Source organism: Rhineura floridana, chromosome 20 (assembly GCF_030035675.1).
Source record: "Rhineura floridana isolate rRhiFlo1 chromosome 20, rRhiFlo1.hap2, whole genome shotgun sequence".
NCBI classification, from domain to species: domain Eukaryota; kingdom Metazoa; phylum Chordata; class Lepidosauria; order Squamata; family Rhineuridae; genus Rhineura; species Rhineura floridana.
Genome location: NC_084499.1, coordinates 2,279,478 through 2,295,208, shown reverse-complemented (window position 1 = coordinate 2,295,208; position 15,731 = coordinate 2,279,478). Strand labels below are relative to the sequence as shown.

Sequence of the window (15,731 nt, the reverse complement as noted above, 5' to 3'; positions counted from 1 at the left end):
CATGGTTGGCTCGATCATATTGTTGCATACTCCAGATCGTTCCTCATGGACTCAACGACGTCTTCTAGACCACTTGCTGTGCACCCGTGTTCAAGCGGGACCTGCTACAAGCCAAAGGTCTGGTTTGTCTCTGTGTTAAGGTGCTTATTTATTACCTGCCCTTTGGCTGTCCAGTGTGGAGACGTTCAAGACAGCTTTATGTGAGAAACCAGAGAAAACAGCAGTAAAAGCAATAAAGAGATAGCCCTGGTTGCTTGGGATTGGTTGTGGTTTCTCTGCCTGCAGAACAGAGATAAATCAGCGTGGTTTTCTGGCTTTCTACCCTTGGAGCTTGAAATTCAGTGATGTCTCTATTGAATACTCAAGAACAGCAGAGGCTGTTAGTGAATCTGTTGCAGGTTTCAGGTTGAACGTTCCAGGAGCTGTCCAAGGTGCTGAGCACTGCCCCTCTGACACTGAAGCAACCAGCCCCCACTGCCAAACAGATAGCACAAATGAGATTAAAAGTCTGAAGCTTCTATATGCCCACATACCTCCTGTGCAAAAAGATCATCAGCATAGACATAGCTTAGACATATGCTTTAACTTGGACTCTGTCATTAAGCAGAGGGTTGGACTAGAGGGCCTTATAGGACCCTTCCAACTACTGTTCTGTGATTCTTTGATTCTAGTTTAAAGCGACCTTCCCCAGCCTGGTGTCCTCCACATCCTTTGGGCTACAACTCCACATTTGCCCCAGGCAGTATGTCTGTGATGCCATCTGCCCCCCCCCCCGTTATGCTGGCTGGGGCTGGTGGGAACTGTCGTCTGAAACATCTGGAGAACATTGGACTGGCAAAGGATATCTGGATGCCAAATTAAACAAGACAAAAGACCCCAAAACCTGGTTGCCCTATTTTCTATTTTATTGTATTTTTATAGTTTCAAAAAAAATGTAAACTGTTTTTGGAGGCTTTGGCCTGAGAAGCAGAATATCCAAATAAATAAATGTGAAATTCATGCCCGGTTCGCTTTGCTGCTCCCTCCCCGCTAACAGCACATGGCTCCTCCCACTGAGGGACTTTCTGTGAGGCATTCACCCGCTCCTTCCATAGGAGGTACACTGTGAACATTCTGTGTCTTGCCTTCCCCTACGTTTAGGAAACTTGGCTTACCATTCCCTGACATTGCTGCCACTCTCCCTGAGCCAGCCCTACCATTAGGCAGAGTGAGGTGGGCATGTCAAGCAGCTGAGACTGGAGGGGGCAGGGACCGGCAGCAACGTGTTGTGTGGGGCAGAGTTGTGTGTGCCACACATAACCTACTCTTTATCCCCTTTGCTTTCCTGCTGCCCTTGGGTGTGACGGAGGGTGCTGCCCTATGGCCACTGCCGGCGTGCAGCTACCCATCTGCTTGGCTTCTACCCACGGAAGGGGGCGGCAAACCTGCTGAAGGGTTAAGGCCCAGATTACACTGACTGTTCAGGGCACACAATGGCCGTGCACACTAGCCCGAAGCCCTCCTTCCCAGCATTTAAGGTAAAGACTTCATCAACTCTTCCCTCTCCCAGAACATCCTTTTCACGGCCACTGTGCTGGAGAGCCTCACCTGTCACCAGAGCCAGGATGAGCTGAAACGTATCCTGGCTGTCCCGGAGAGCCGGCTCCCGCTTCTGCGAGCGTATCAAGCTGCCGCCTGCAACAAGAGTGCCAGCCTGCGCAAGGACTATTTTGGCCAGCTGGCTGCCGAGCTGAAGGAGCAGCTGGAGACTTGCAAAGTCATCAGCCAGGTGAGAGCAGGGAGAGCAGGGGTGGCAAGGGGGCATCGCACGTGGGTCAGCCCAGGCTTCCGCCAGCTTAGCCACAACTTAGTCTGGCTGGGCCAGGTACCCAACGTTTGGCTTCTGGCACAGCGCTGTGCTGATTGTGGGCTCAGAGGCATGACTGCCAACGTGTTTCGCCATGGGATTGCCTGCTAGTCCAGCTGCAAACCTTTGGGGAAGCGTTTGAGCCTGCTAGCTGTGTTCTTCACAGTTGGAGGAAGGATGCTTCTGGATACTATTTGCTCTTTGCACTCAGCTCCCGCTTGCAGGTTTCCCTTGGGACATCTGTTTGGCCACTGTGAGAACTGGATGCTGGGCTAGATGGGGTCCCCTTTGGCCAGATCCAGCAGTTGGGCTCTGCTTATCTTCGTATGATTCTTGTCCCTGGTAGCCACTGGCCAGTGGGGCAAGGGAATCTGCCCTGGGTTTTAGTCCAGATTTTTGAGGAGCTGTCCAAGGTGCTTCAGCCACTGTGATCTTTGGCACTTTCTTCAGATTCTGCACATGCGCACCAATGCACAATTTAAAGATAAACGCCTGCTGCCTGCGTACGGAGAGATGCTGTGTTGTTTAGCACCTGGTGGCCTCACCCCACCCAAGGGCCATGTGCTGAACTGTAAAGAAACCTCAGAATTGCTTTGCAGGCTCTGGCCAAGGATTCATCTACTCCAGCATCCCAGTCCCCACAGTAGCCAGCCACATTCCTCTTCTGGGAAGCCCACAAGCAGGGCAGGAAGGGAGCACCCCTCCTTTCTCCAGTTTTGTATCCCGAATGTCTGCTCATCCAGTCAAGCTGAATGCTGGGATATTCAGGACAGACAGAATTGCTTCCTCACGGAGTGCAGATAGTTAAACTATAGGATATGCTCCCAGAAGAGGGAGCCATGGCCTCCAGCTTGCACAGCTTTAAAAGGGGGTTAGTCAAATTCATGGTGGATCAGGCTGTCTAATGGCTACTAGCCACGCTGGTTGTGTGTCACTTTCAGGATCCGAGGAGGTAAGCCTTTCAGCACCAGTTGTTGGGTGCTTTAACACTGATGTGCTGCTTGTGGGTTTCCCATCGGCATCGTGTTGGCTGTGGTTGTGAGAACAGTTTGCTGGACTAGATGTGCTTTTGGTCTGATTCTGCAGAGCTGCCCTATATGGTCTTAGTGCTTGGAGGTGAACTGCTTGTGAACATGGAGGCTCCATTCCAGACTGTCATGTGATGTTACTTAGGCTAAAGGTCCATCAGTTCCAGCGTTCCATATCTTTTGGTCCTTCCACATGTTCTCTGATTCCAACTCCCATCAGCTTCTGCCAGCGTGGCCAATGGGCAAGGATGGTGAGAGTTGTACTCCAGCAACATCTGGAGGGCCACAAATTCCCCATCCTTGTTTACTGTGTCGGCTGGTGGCTTATGTCAGTGGGGCAGGGGAATCCAAGGTGCTTCAGCACATTGGACAGCTCTTTGACAATTTGGACTACAACCCAGAGCGGATTCCCTTGCCCCACGGAGTCATCAGCCACCACTGCCTGCTTATAACATCCAGCCAGGGATAAGGCCTGGGGGTAGTAACCCCTCCTGCTTTGTTCCCAGAACCTGATACTTGAAGGTATACTGCTTTTGCATGTGGAGGTTCAATTTGCTCTCATGGCTAATGACCACTGGCTAGACCTTTTCTCCATGAATTTGTGTAATCCTTTGATAGCCATTGACCGACCTATCCTTGTCAAGTCTACGTGGAGCCTCTCTGGTCAGAGGCAGGATACCATTAGAGTGCTGGCAGACGATAAAGAGGCAGAGGCTTTCAACAGCCCTGATATGGGCTGCCTGTCAAGGAGAGGTGGTCTGTGGGTTTTGTCTGCTTCTGAAGATGGTCCCACAGAGCCCTGCTGAGCTCTGTTGGTGGGGGCTGGGATCTCTGAAGCTGCCCTCTGGAAAGGACCCAATCCCTTGGTGAGGCTGACTCCTCCCTTTGTCTTTGATCCTGCAGCTGAAACTCGACGAGGTGAACAGCACGGCGGCCCGGAACCGTCTCCATGCTGTGTTGGAGGACCTGATGGAGATGGAGAACGTCTTGAAGGATGTGGACATCCTCTCCTCTCTGGCCAAGCTCCTCCCCAAGGGGGCGTGCACCACCAAATCTCCCCCCACCACCTCCAATAGCACCAGCTCTGCCGGGAACATCACCTCCAGCACGAACTCCAGCGCCGAGGAGGGCAAGAGTGAGAACGAGATGCCCCCTGAGAACCCCCAGGGCCAATGTTCGGCCTTTGTCCAGCTCTGGGCTGGCCTGCAGCCCATCCTCTGTGGCAATAACCGGTAAGGTTAACAGGCTCACCGTGTGGTGAGACTTTTCAGGGGCTCTGGGAGGAGCTGTTGGCTGCTAACGCCTGAATGGCAACCTGTTTGTGGGTTCACTTAGAAATGCTGGTTTTGACCTTTAATGACTTGGGGCCAGAATCTGTCCAGAAATGCTGTCCTCCACACAAACCTGTCCCAACAGCTTAGTTCACCTTTGGAGACGCAGGCAGGCAGGCAGCGAAATGGGGTAGGGGTAGGGTACTCAGATAGGGCCTTTTTGGTGAGATCGTTGATCTGAAATGATTTCCTAAGAGGGTCTGCCTGGCCCACTTCCTGGCTGCTTTTAGATCAGCTGTAAAGGTGACCTTAGGCCAGTGGTCATCTTTTCAGAACCTTGTTCTGAAAACCTTTACCTTCCCAAGGAACTTTCCTGCCAGCGTGTTAATCGTCCGTTTGCATCTGCTCTCGTTTTTACCTTTTCTTCCTGGTGGTGGTGATGGGGAAGTTAGTTTCACATTGTGTGTGTTTGTTTTGTATTGTGTTTGCCTTCTGAGGGGCCTTGAATGCTGTGGTGGAAAGGCAGGCGAGAAAGGAACAGGGTGCAACTCCGGTAGCAAACAGATGTTGCAGCATGGACTGTGGCTCCTCAAATTCCCAGCCGCTCCATGCCACCCTCCCCCACCCACTTGCCCATTTCTAGCACCCTCCAAACAGTCAGCCCACCACTGGTTGGATTGTTTTGGAGGCTTCCCTCCCCTGCCCCCTCGTCCAATTTGGGATTTTTTTCTACCAGGGATTTTTTAAAAAAATCTGTAAATTGTTGGGTTCTCCCAAGCCTGACAGACAGCTGGTGTAGCACAGTGGGGAGGAGAGCCTGGCTGGGAGTCCAGAGTCTGCAAGTTCAGATCCCCGCTCATGTCTCCTGGGCGTCAAGGGCCGGCTAAAGATCACCCCACAGGGAGTGGCTCAGGGGTTATGTGCCCTGCCCCCTGTGCAGCCGTGGGCAAGCGGCATAGTCCCAAGGAGCCCAGTTGCCCCCCAGCTGGCAGTTGAGGACAAAGAAGGGGCTGGCTTGTGGCAAGCTGAGCAGGCCCTAGCCAGCTGGGGAGGACTAGCCTCAGAGGGGAGGCAATGGTCAACCCCCTCTGAATACCACTTACCGTGAAATCCCTATTCATAGGGTCGCCATAAGTTGGGATCGACTTGAAGGCAGTCCATCCATCATCCCCAAGCCTGACAATTCCTCCCTTATATATGTGGATGGCCACCTGCGCAGCAAAGCACCCTCTCCCCCACATCAGAAATATTGGGAATGGCAGTAGTTGATCATAACCTCGTGAAAAATGCTGCGTCCAGGCTGTGGAGTGGGTCACCCACAAGAGCCAGTGTTACACCTGTGCTGAGGGGAACTGCGTTGGCTGTCGATTAGCTGATGGGTATGGCTGTTAATGCATAGAGCCCTGAACAACTTGGAAACAGTTACCTACCCGTGTGTAGACCCGTGAGAGATCACTTGGATCCTCTGGAGAGATTCTGCTTGTGCCCTACAGAATATCATACGGTGGTGGCCTGAAAATGGGGCATTCTTTGCCATTGCCCCTGAAGTATGGCATAGCCTTCCCTTTGCCATACGTGAAGCCGCAGTCATCAGTTGCTTCAGACATCTTGTGAAGACTTATCTTTTTGCCCAGACTTTCCCTGACCCAGAAGACTGGATCCTGTTTTACATATATGAATCCTCTGAATTGCTGTTCTATTTGCTGTTTATATATTTATGTTTTCATATTGTTTTATCGGTTCTTGGCGTGTTCATTTTAATGGGTATTGTTTTTATGTTGCACATAGTGTACACCACTTAGAGATTTTTTAAAAATTAAGGAATTTAGACAGTGGAGACTGGAGTTCACTTTGGAGACCTCCTTGAAAGTTCAGGCTAAATCCCAGAGTGGATTCCACTGCCCCACTGACACGGAGCCATCAGTCTCCACTGGGTTTAGAAACACTAATAAATAAGTAAATAAATAAAGCTTCCATTATGTGGGTTTAGGAGGGGGCTGCACAGAAGCCCTGTTCCGTTCTGAATGCCTATTTTGGTTGGGGACCCAATCCACAGCTCCTTGCATAGCAGCAACAGGGGTGTTGTGGAGCTCTCCAGCAGAATTGGTCTGTGGAACAGATTATTTGTTCTGGGTTGCTGTGCTGGGGGGTGGGGTGGGGGATGGGAGAAGCCCAACATTTTATATATATATTTTGGAGTAAACCCTCCCAAGGTGATTTCCAACAATATACTTCATTTTTATATACTTATGGGGGGAAATTATAAACTGCTTAGTTAAAAAACCCCCCAACAAATAGCAAATGTTAAGAACAAGTATACATTGCTAAATTGTGTCTAGATAGGCTTGCTGAAAGGAAGTTTTTGCCAGGTATCTAAAACAGCATAGTGAGGGTGCCTGCCTTAAGTTAATTAATATAAAACACAATTAATTTAAAACTAGAAATAAATACAATAGTTAACAAATAGCAGCAGCAATACAGTAAAACCACAAAATTACACACACAAAAGTATAAAAATTGTTGTTATGTGCCTTCCAGTTGATTTTGTCTTATGGTGACCCCATGAATCAGCAAGGATAAAAATAAAGTAGCATTAAAAGTGCAGCAGCCCAACTAAAATCCTTAATCAGGGAAAAGTAGCAGTGAATGAATAAGTTTTCAGCATCTGGTCTTTGACCTCCTCTTTTTGATTTTTCAGAGTATAGGTTGCACATCAGGACAATCAGATGCTGTGGCACTCCCATTTCTTTTAAAGCATTCCATACTTTCTCATGATCTACACAGTCAAAGGCTTTGCTGTAATCTGTAAAGCACAGGGTGCTTATGATGCTTTCAGGGTGGTCATACTTGATCACACTTTCAATACCATTTGTGCCTGCAAACATTTTGGGGCAATTCTACTGCTTCGCCTGCAACAGGTGCACGTCCCGTTGTATCCTGCTAAAATCCTATTTTTTTTGCTGCTGCTAATGCGCTGGTTCATTTTTTACACCCACTTTTATAGTGCAAGAGTACCTTAGAAACGTGCCGAAATGTGTCCACTTCTTTTGTGACGCAGCCACTTACACTTACTTCCTGGGGATGCCATGCGCGGGCATTTCTGTGGCTTTTTTTCCTTTTGCAACAAATGAGCATGAGCATGGTTTAGTACATCAATCACAGTCTAAGCATAAAAAATTTAAAAGTGTACAGATGAAAGGGGCATGGCATCATAGCGCAACTAACATGTGCTTGGGGAAAAAGGGGGAGGGATTGGAGAGGGCAGGAATGCAGACAATGGAATGGGCAGGATTAAAATAGGAGAGCCAGTGTGGTGTAGTGGTTAAGGTGCTGGACTATGACCTGGGAGACCAGGGTTCGAATCCCCACACAGCCATGAAGCTCACTGGCTGACCTTGGGCCAGTCACTGCCTCTCAGCCTCAGAGGGAGGCAATGGGAAACCCCCTCTGAATACCGCTTACCATGAAATCCCTATTCACAGGGTCACCATAAGTTGGGATCAACTTGGAGGCAGTCCATTTCCATTTTGAGAGCCAGTGTGGCATAGTGGTTAGAGTGTTGGACTATGACCTGAGAGTCCAGGGTTCGAATCCCCACACAGCCATGAAGCTCACTGGGTGACCTTGGGCCAGTCACTGCCTCTCAGCCTCAGAGGAAGGCAATGGTAAACCACCTCTGAATACCGCTTACCATGAAAACCCTATTCGTAGGGTTGCCATAAGTCGGGATCAACTTGAAGGCCGTCGATTTCCATTTTGAGAGCCAGTGTCGCATAGTGGTTAGAGTGTTGGACTAGGACCTGAGAGTCCAGGGTTCGAATCCTCACACAGCCATGAAGCTCACTGGGTGACCTTGGGCCAGTCACTGCCTCTCAGCCTCAGAGGGAGGCAATCGTAAACCCCCTCTGAATACCGCTTACCATGACAACCCTATTCATAGGGTTGCCATAACTTGGAATAGACTTGAAGGCAGTACATTTCCATTTCATTGCAGAAGAACTGATAAGGTGGCATGTGTGGATGGTCCAGAATAAATCCACTTCTCATGGACTATTAATGCATTGATGACATGTAGCTGCATGCACCTGCAATAAAGTAGTAATCTGGATGAGCCTGCGAGGGCTCAGAATTGTTAGGCTAGACCTATCTCACTTTTCATAGGGAAAATGTCACCACAAGCTGATGCTTTCTCTGAATACTACCAAGGATCCTTATAATGTTTGTTTCCTTCATTTAAAATAAGCGAACAAACAAATTTAAGGTTGTTTCCAATGATGGTTGTGTTCAGAATAGGCCCTAATATCTCCATGCCTATTAATTTCGGTGTGTCTTCTCTGAGTAGAACCAACACTGGATACAAGCCTTAATTGCTGGAATCCTCTGAGCAGTGGTGTAGCACTAAAATCATTATACCAATGAAATGCAAATCTAGAGATGGTAAAACCCAACCATCGGATCCCAAGAAATAAAATTTAACTAATTTGTGGCTCAGGGGAGGGGGGTAAAGTTTGGAGGTAAAGCATGATAAAAATGTAACTGTTAAAAACAACCAGTTTCCTGTGACGTGCCTCAGTTTCCCCACATAACAACACAGTTGTAAAGATGAGTAACTTTGTTTTTCCTCCTCCTCTTCCTTCTCTCTGCAGGACCATTGAGCCAGAGGCCCTGAAAGAGGGCAACATGAGCTCCTTGGGATTCACCAGCAAAGAGCAACGGAATCTCGGCCTCCTTGTGCACCTCATGACCACCAACCCCAAGATCCTCTACGCTCCTGTCGGCACTGAGGTGGATAAAGTCATCCTGAAGGTGAGGCTCTGTGAGAAGAGCGGGCTCTGGAATGAGCAACCAAATGCCTCTTGTCTCTTTCCCCACCCCATCCCTTCCTTGTGAAAAGGTAGCAGGGCTCATCTGCACTAAAAAAAATATTGGTTTTATTTCAGTTTAACTGTCTGCGGCTCCCGCCCCCCCAAGAATCTGGGGAATTAGGTATTTGGTGTGGGTGTTGAGACCTCTAGATCTGAAGCCCTGCTCAGCAGAGTTCTCAGGTCTTTACTGTTTTTGTGACTATTATAAAGCAATAATTAAAAATATCAACAACCCCGAAAGCAAAATAATAAACGCTCTCTGTTAAAATGTACCAAAAGCCTGGTGAAATAAGTTTTAAGGGGATGTGTCAATGACAGCAGTGCATGGGAGGGACACCAGGGCTGTGGAGTCGGAGTCAGAGTCGGAAGCAATTTTGGGTGGAAATGTACTGACTTATTAATATTAATACATTAATATACATTTGCCATTTATGAAGGAGTCAGAGTCAGACAGTAGAAAAATTAATATACATTTGCCATTTATGAAGGAGTCAGAGTCAGACAGTAGAAAAATTAATATACATTTGCCATTTATGAAGGAGTCAGAGTCAGACAGTAGAAAAATTAATATACATTTGCCATTTATGAAGGAGTCAGACAGTAGAAAAATAGAGTTGGAGTCGGAGTCGGTTTGACATACCGACTCCACAGCCCTGAGAGACACACAACTGAATCTCCATCGGAAGTGTTTCCATAGCCAGGGGGCCACCCCCGAGAAGGCCACCCCCCCATGGGCTTTGCCAGTTGCTGGCACCATGAGGAGGGGCAGCTTTACAGATCTTAAAGCATGGGCCAGTGATGGGGAATTTTGGGATTCGTTGGACCGGGGGTCCTTAAGGAAACTGAAGACACAGGCTTGCAGCAAAGTTAGGCCTTTATTGGTGACAAGCTTACGCACGGTCAGTCTCCCTCTGAGTGAGCAGAGAGCTGCAACATGGCACTGTTTGCCTGGGGTTTTTATACATTCCAGGACAAAGACTTTAGCATATGCCAATCAGGAGGTTACACATCAACATTACATAGACAATACACAGAGGGTACACTGCCTATGTTATTTTCCTAGCCAATTTGGTAATGTTCAGCACTTCACATACCAGTACATTTTCCTATGAGCTAAGTACTCTTGCTAATGAGCTAATGCATTTCAGCTACTGCAATCCTTCCTACGCCTTGAAGATAGTGAGATGTTAAGTGCTAGCCTTTTGTTGCTTTATCTTATCTTAGAGAGCTGAAGCTGTGCCAAGCGTTTCATGCATTCCAGCTTAGTATACTGAAGCTGGCCTGCTACACTATTAGAAATATTACAATTCCCAACGAATATATATTTGTTTATTGTTTGAAAATAAGAATTCCCTATTACCAGATGGGAGTGGGGTTGGGAGGTCTTGGGCCCAGGTCATAACGAGCCTTGTATACCACTACCAACACCTTGAATTGAGCCTGCTGGCTCACATGTAGCCAGGGCAGAATCCGAAGGCTCTGTGCAATAGGATCCCTTCTTGATGCCCCATGTAACAACCTGGCAGTGGCATTGTGTGCTAGCTGCAGCCTCCGGACTCTCTTCAAGGGCAGTCCCACACAGAATACATTGCAGTAGTCCAGCCAAGAGGGTATTATAGGCATATACAAATACAGCACCCATTTGCCCTAGCAGGCATGACCAAAGGCCAGGGATGGTGGGCGTTGTTCAGCAATATCTGGAGAGCCAAAGGTTCCCCAGACCTGGGTTATTAGAATATGGGACACTGATGCCAGGCTGCCGTGGTCCAGAAATCGCCGCAGCTGTTCTCCTTGCCCCTGAAGCCACCTGGGCACCCAATGATAGCTTAAAATCAAGGACTCCCCCCAAGCTGGTACCTTTTGGGGGGTGCTGTCTCATCAGAACAGGCCATCTTCCTAGTTCCAGTATCTGGGAACTGTCTATCCACAGCACCTCAGTCTTATCAGGGTTCAGTTTCGGTTTAGTGGCCTTCACCCAGCCCATCACAGCCTCCAGGCACTGGCACAGTGCTTGCATTTGAGGAAGCAGACACACCTCTACTTCTTGCAGCAAAATGTTCAGAGGTTCCAGGGGCTTAATGGATGTCTTGAACCTAGGACCGTGAGCAAGGAAAAACTAAGACTCTAAGCGGAGCCACACAGCAGGAGAAGTCAGTGAAGTGGAGCTTCAATGTGCTGAGGCAGTCTACCACTGAATGCCAGATGCTGAGGCCACCATATCCTTGCCTTGTGCATAATTTTACAGGCATTAGATGAAATGGGCCTTTTGGGCTTTCTTGCACCCCAAACCAGCTGTGCACCCCTTTTTTTAAACTATCCCAGCAGTGACATTAATTTGGGGGTTGTTTCTAAACGCCTGCCTGTTGTGTGCCTTCTTTATGTCATGTCCCTTTGCCTGCTACTCTTGCGCTACAGGCAAACGAGACCTTTGCCTTCGTCGGGAATGTAACTCGCTACGCCCAAGTGTGGCTGAACATCTCGGCAGAGATTCGCGGCTTCCTGGAAGAGGGCAAGCTACAGCAACGGATTCACTGGCTGCAACAGGTAGGGTGGCAGATGGTTGGGGTGGTGGCCTCCCCAGCCCACACCCACTGAGGAATGGGAGAATAGGCAGCATGTGTCTGCATTCCACAGCTATAACAACAAGGGGCCGGAAGAGCTGGACCCAACCGCGAGGAGAGAACAGCCAAGGGAAGAGAGCGATGCAAGCTCTGCTAAGGCTTTGGGATTCTGGTGCAGGTTACAGAAAAGGTGTCTGGGTTGTGGTCTGAAGGCATTTTTTCTGCATAGCTCAGTGGCAGAGGATCTGCCTTGCATGCAGAAGGTCGCAGGTTCAGTCCCCAGGTAGGGCTGGGAAAGACTCCTGCCTGAAACCGTGGAGAGCAGCTGGCAGTCAGTGTAGGCTATACTGAGCTGGATGGAACAAGGGCTGATTCAGTATTAAGCAGTATAAGTTCCAATGCTGTGTCACTGTACCCACAGGCAAGTCCCCATGTGACAGGGCTGCTTCTATTTAATTTTAATTGTATTTTTAAAAACTAAGCTTCTAGTCCCTTTTAGTCATGGGAGTACAAGGAATTCTGTGCAGACAGCTCCTTGGCAAGGAAAAAAACCCAGCCTGCTCCCGCCTTCTGCAGCCAGCGGGGGCAACCCTTCCCACTCATGTTGGTATTTAAGACAGTTAAATTAAATTTAAGTCAGTCTTCGGCTGTGGGATATCCAGTACTTTAATTCTTCCTCTGCAGTTGGATATGTCGGTTTTACTCTTTCCACTTTGAATATTTGGATGTAAGAAACTCCAAATCCACTGATGGTGAACCTTGGGGCAGTGGCAGAATGAGGGTGGGAAGTTACTTATCTTACTTACTCAGACTAGACCCATCGAAAGAAATGGATCTAAGGTAGGTATAGGATCTACCTTAGATCCATTTATGTGCATCAGTCTCAGTGGATCTACTCTTAGTAGAACTAACACTGGATACAATCCAGACTACTAATTCGACTGCAGTTTCAATGGATTCCCAGCTCCTGTTTGATGACAGAAGCTGCCTCATATTAGGCCAGACTGTTTATTCATCTAGGCTAGTATTATCTTGACTCTGACTGGCAGTGGCTCTCCAGATCTTGGACAGAGAAAGACATTTTCCATCTCTTGCTACTCATTCCTTGTCACTGGAGGAGTCAAGAACTGACCCTGGGTCCTTCTGCATGCCACGCACCTGCTCCGCTATCCAGCAGCAGGCCCTCTCCAGTCGGATCTTTTCTGACAGGCCAGATGAGTGTGGATGGCAGGCCCTGTAAGGAGCCTTTTCCCCAGGGATGCTACTGGAGGAGTCTTTGCAGGGATGGGGCTTCACTCCTGTGCTTTGAGTGCTGCATGCATGAGCAAGAGTAGGAAAAATGGGTGTGGGACCCATCATGGAGCTCTCCTGATCAGCCAGTGAAACTCTTCTCCCCAAGGTGTCATTGTTAGGGTGACACCAGGAGCAGAGCTTCTTTTGCAGTGGCCCCAGGCTCAAGTGGCATCATCTTGGCATCCCAGAATGGGGTGTGTGCGCACACATCAAACAGGCATGCACCTAGAACAGCCTTTTCCTTCCAGATGATGTTGGACAACAACTCCCATCATCCCTGGCCTGTGACCATGCTGGTAGGAGTTAAAGTCCAAAACATCTGGAGGGTACCAGGTTGGTGAAGGCTGGCCTACAGGCAGAACCCTCATCACCTCCCTTCCTACCACCATTGTCTGTTACCTGCAGATCGCCGCAGACCTTCACAAGCACCCCGAAATCCTGAATGTTTCAGACAGCGTCCTGCTTCACAACTTCTTGGAGAGTAACTTCTCTTTGCCCAACACCAGCACGCTCCTGCAGCAACTGGACACCATTGATAATGCTGCCTGTGGCTGGATCCAGTTCATGTCCAAGGTGGGTGTCCCTAATGCCATCTTGGCCGCAGCGATGGCTGGTGGCTCCATGTCAGTGGGGTAGTGGAATCCACTCCAGGCTTTAGTCTGAACCTTCAACTTCTTGAAAATTCAGACTAAAGCCCTGAGTGGATTTCATTGCCCCACTGACACTGGACTCACCAACTGCCGCTGCTGGGCTGGAACTAGGGGTGCTTATAGAATCCACCTCGGCCAGATTGTGCTGTGGATCTTGAGGTTTTGCTTTATCAGAGCAGAACCTAAAGGTTTAGAATTCAGGAATCTTCCAAAATCATATTTCTGGAATCTTGCAAAATGTTTGTGGTTTTTTAAAGACTAAAACTTCCAATTGTTTTTCATTTTAAACAATGAATTTGTTTTTCGAAACTGCACAATTAAAAAAAAGTATATTTAATTTTATTAAAAACTAGAAATGGAGCATTTATTTCCCTATTTTAAAAAACAAAGCAACACCCCTCACCAGAGCGCAAATAGGTCTTTGGTGTTTGTATTTGCCTTTTCCAAATTATCACGGTGAGGGTGCATGAATACAATCCCTTACCGGCATTCCAAAATTATAGGCGTTCCTGCCAGCCCTCAAACAGACTGGAACCAAAGGGGTGTCAGTAAGCAGGAAGAATAACAAAGTCGAAGTGAAGGAATCTATGCAGCTCAATTGGAGCTGCCGTGGCTTGGTCCCACCCAGTCCCTCGTGCATTACTCGGCTCCAAGGCACCTGGGATTGCCCTTGCAAAGAAAAGAGGCTTCTGCCTTACAGAATCTGCGTGGAGATTGTAAAAGTATGAAGCGGTGTATAAATGCTTTTATATAAAACAAATAAATCCATGGAGGAAACAGGGCTTAAGATAGGAAGCCGTCGCCAGCCGTGGGCTATTGACCCTAATGAAATCTCCTTTTCCACCACCAGGTCAGCGTGGACATCTTCAAGGGCTTTCCGGATGAGGAGAGCATAGTCAACTACACACTGAACCAAGCCTACCAAGACAACGTCACTGTCTTTGCCAGTACGGCCCTTCCTTTGTGCTCCTTCCCTTTTCCCGCCCTTGGCTCGTTGCATGTTTTCCCACTCGTATATGGAAACCTGCCTTCCAGCATGTCAGACCCTTGGTCCATCTAGCTCAATACTGTTGACACTGACTGGCAGCAGCTGTCCAGGGTTTCAGGCAAGAGGTTTTTTCCCAGCCCTACCTGGAGATGCCTCCAGGGATTGCAGCTGGGACCCTCTGCATGCAAAGCAGGTGTCTCATTGAGCCTGTGGTCTCTTCCTGAAAATGAAAGAACATTCCAGTCTTTGTGGCTCTTAATAAAGAAAAAGCTACCTTACCTTCCTCCATCTAGTACACTATTGTCTCCAGGCTTTCAGGCAGAATTCTTTCCCAGCCCTACCTGAAGGTGCTTGAGCCCAGGAGGACCTTCTGCATGTACATCAGGTGCTGCCCCCACTGAGTGATGGCTCCTGCTCCCCACCTCATCCTTCCTGTGCATGCATCTTACTCAGTTAAAGGGGGGAGATGCAGCCACTTCTCCTGTCCTGACCCTGACCTGGGAGGGAGTTGCAGCACCATGGAAAGCTCCAAGTGAGCAATCTCCTCTTGAAGTGGTCTGGTGGCTAGTATGTCCCCTGGGCTAGATCGCCACCCACTGATGTGCCAGCCTTTCCTGGAGAAAGCCTTCAAGGGGCAGGCCTCTGGCTTGAAGCCAAGCACTCCTCCTCCTCCTCCAGAGTCTTCCCTCCAAGCTCGTTGTCTGTGCTGATGTGTTGGGCCTGCCGGGTCTCCGGGTGGGTGTGCAGAGGCTCCAAAGGCCCTGATTGAGGGGTCCCTGATCCAGAAGGTTCTGGCTCAGTCTCTACGCTGGGTTCTGGGTCCCCATTTTCCACTCCCAGCACTACTCAGAAATGGAGCAAGTTTACATCATTCCTCTTGTTCTGTGTAATTGTGCAAACAGTAAATAAATGATATTTTGCATGATTTTATACTTGTTTTACTAATCATGAGCAAACCATGAATGATTGTGTCCCCCCCCCCGCTCCCCTCCGCCAACTCCTGGAAATCTTACTCCCCCACCACTTACTTCTGGCTTCTCAGATTTCAGCAGGCATTCATTGCCTGCACACTTACTTTTGGGGCTAGGGATTAAGGGCTAGAAGCTTGATTTGTCTTGTTAAAATGATTAGGCCTGTGTGTCCAAAACCATCTTCTGTGCTTTCTCTTCGCTACCACAGAATTGCAGCCCTTGTTATACTAGGCATCATCTGCACAGGATTTCACGCTT

At 48.6% G+C, this 15,731-nt stretch overlaps 1 protein-coding gene across 3 annotated transcripts in view; it reads left to right on the top strand.

The window, feature by feature from the left end:
* Positions 1 to 15,731, top strand: part of ABCA2 (ATP binding cassette subfamily A member 2) — a 106,320-nt gene that overhangs the window by 41,755 nt on the left and 48,834 nt on the right. For all 3 annotated transcript variants that reach the window (XM_061603650.1, XM_061603648.1, XM_061603649.1), the window contains exons 8-13: positions 1,550 to 1,768; positions 3,778 to 4,106; positions 8,792 to 8,951; positions 11,426 to 11,554; positions 13,270 to 13,437; positions 14,365 to 14,461. In XM_061603650.1, coding sequence (XP_061459634.1) covers positions 1,550 to 1,768; positions 3,778 to 4,106; positions 8,792 to 8,951; positions 11,426 to 11,554; positions 13,270 to 13,437; positions 14,365 to 14,461 — 1,102 coding nt within the window. The remainder of the gene's footprint in view (positions 1 to 1,549; positions 1,769 to 3,777; positions 4,107 to 8,791; positions 8,952 to 11,425; positions 11,555 to 13,269; positions 13,438 to 14,364; positions 14,462 to 15,731) is intronic.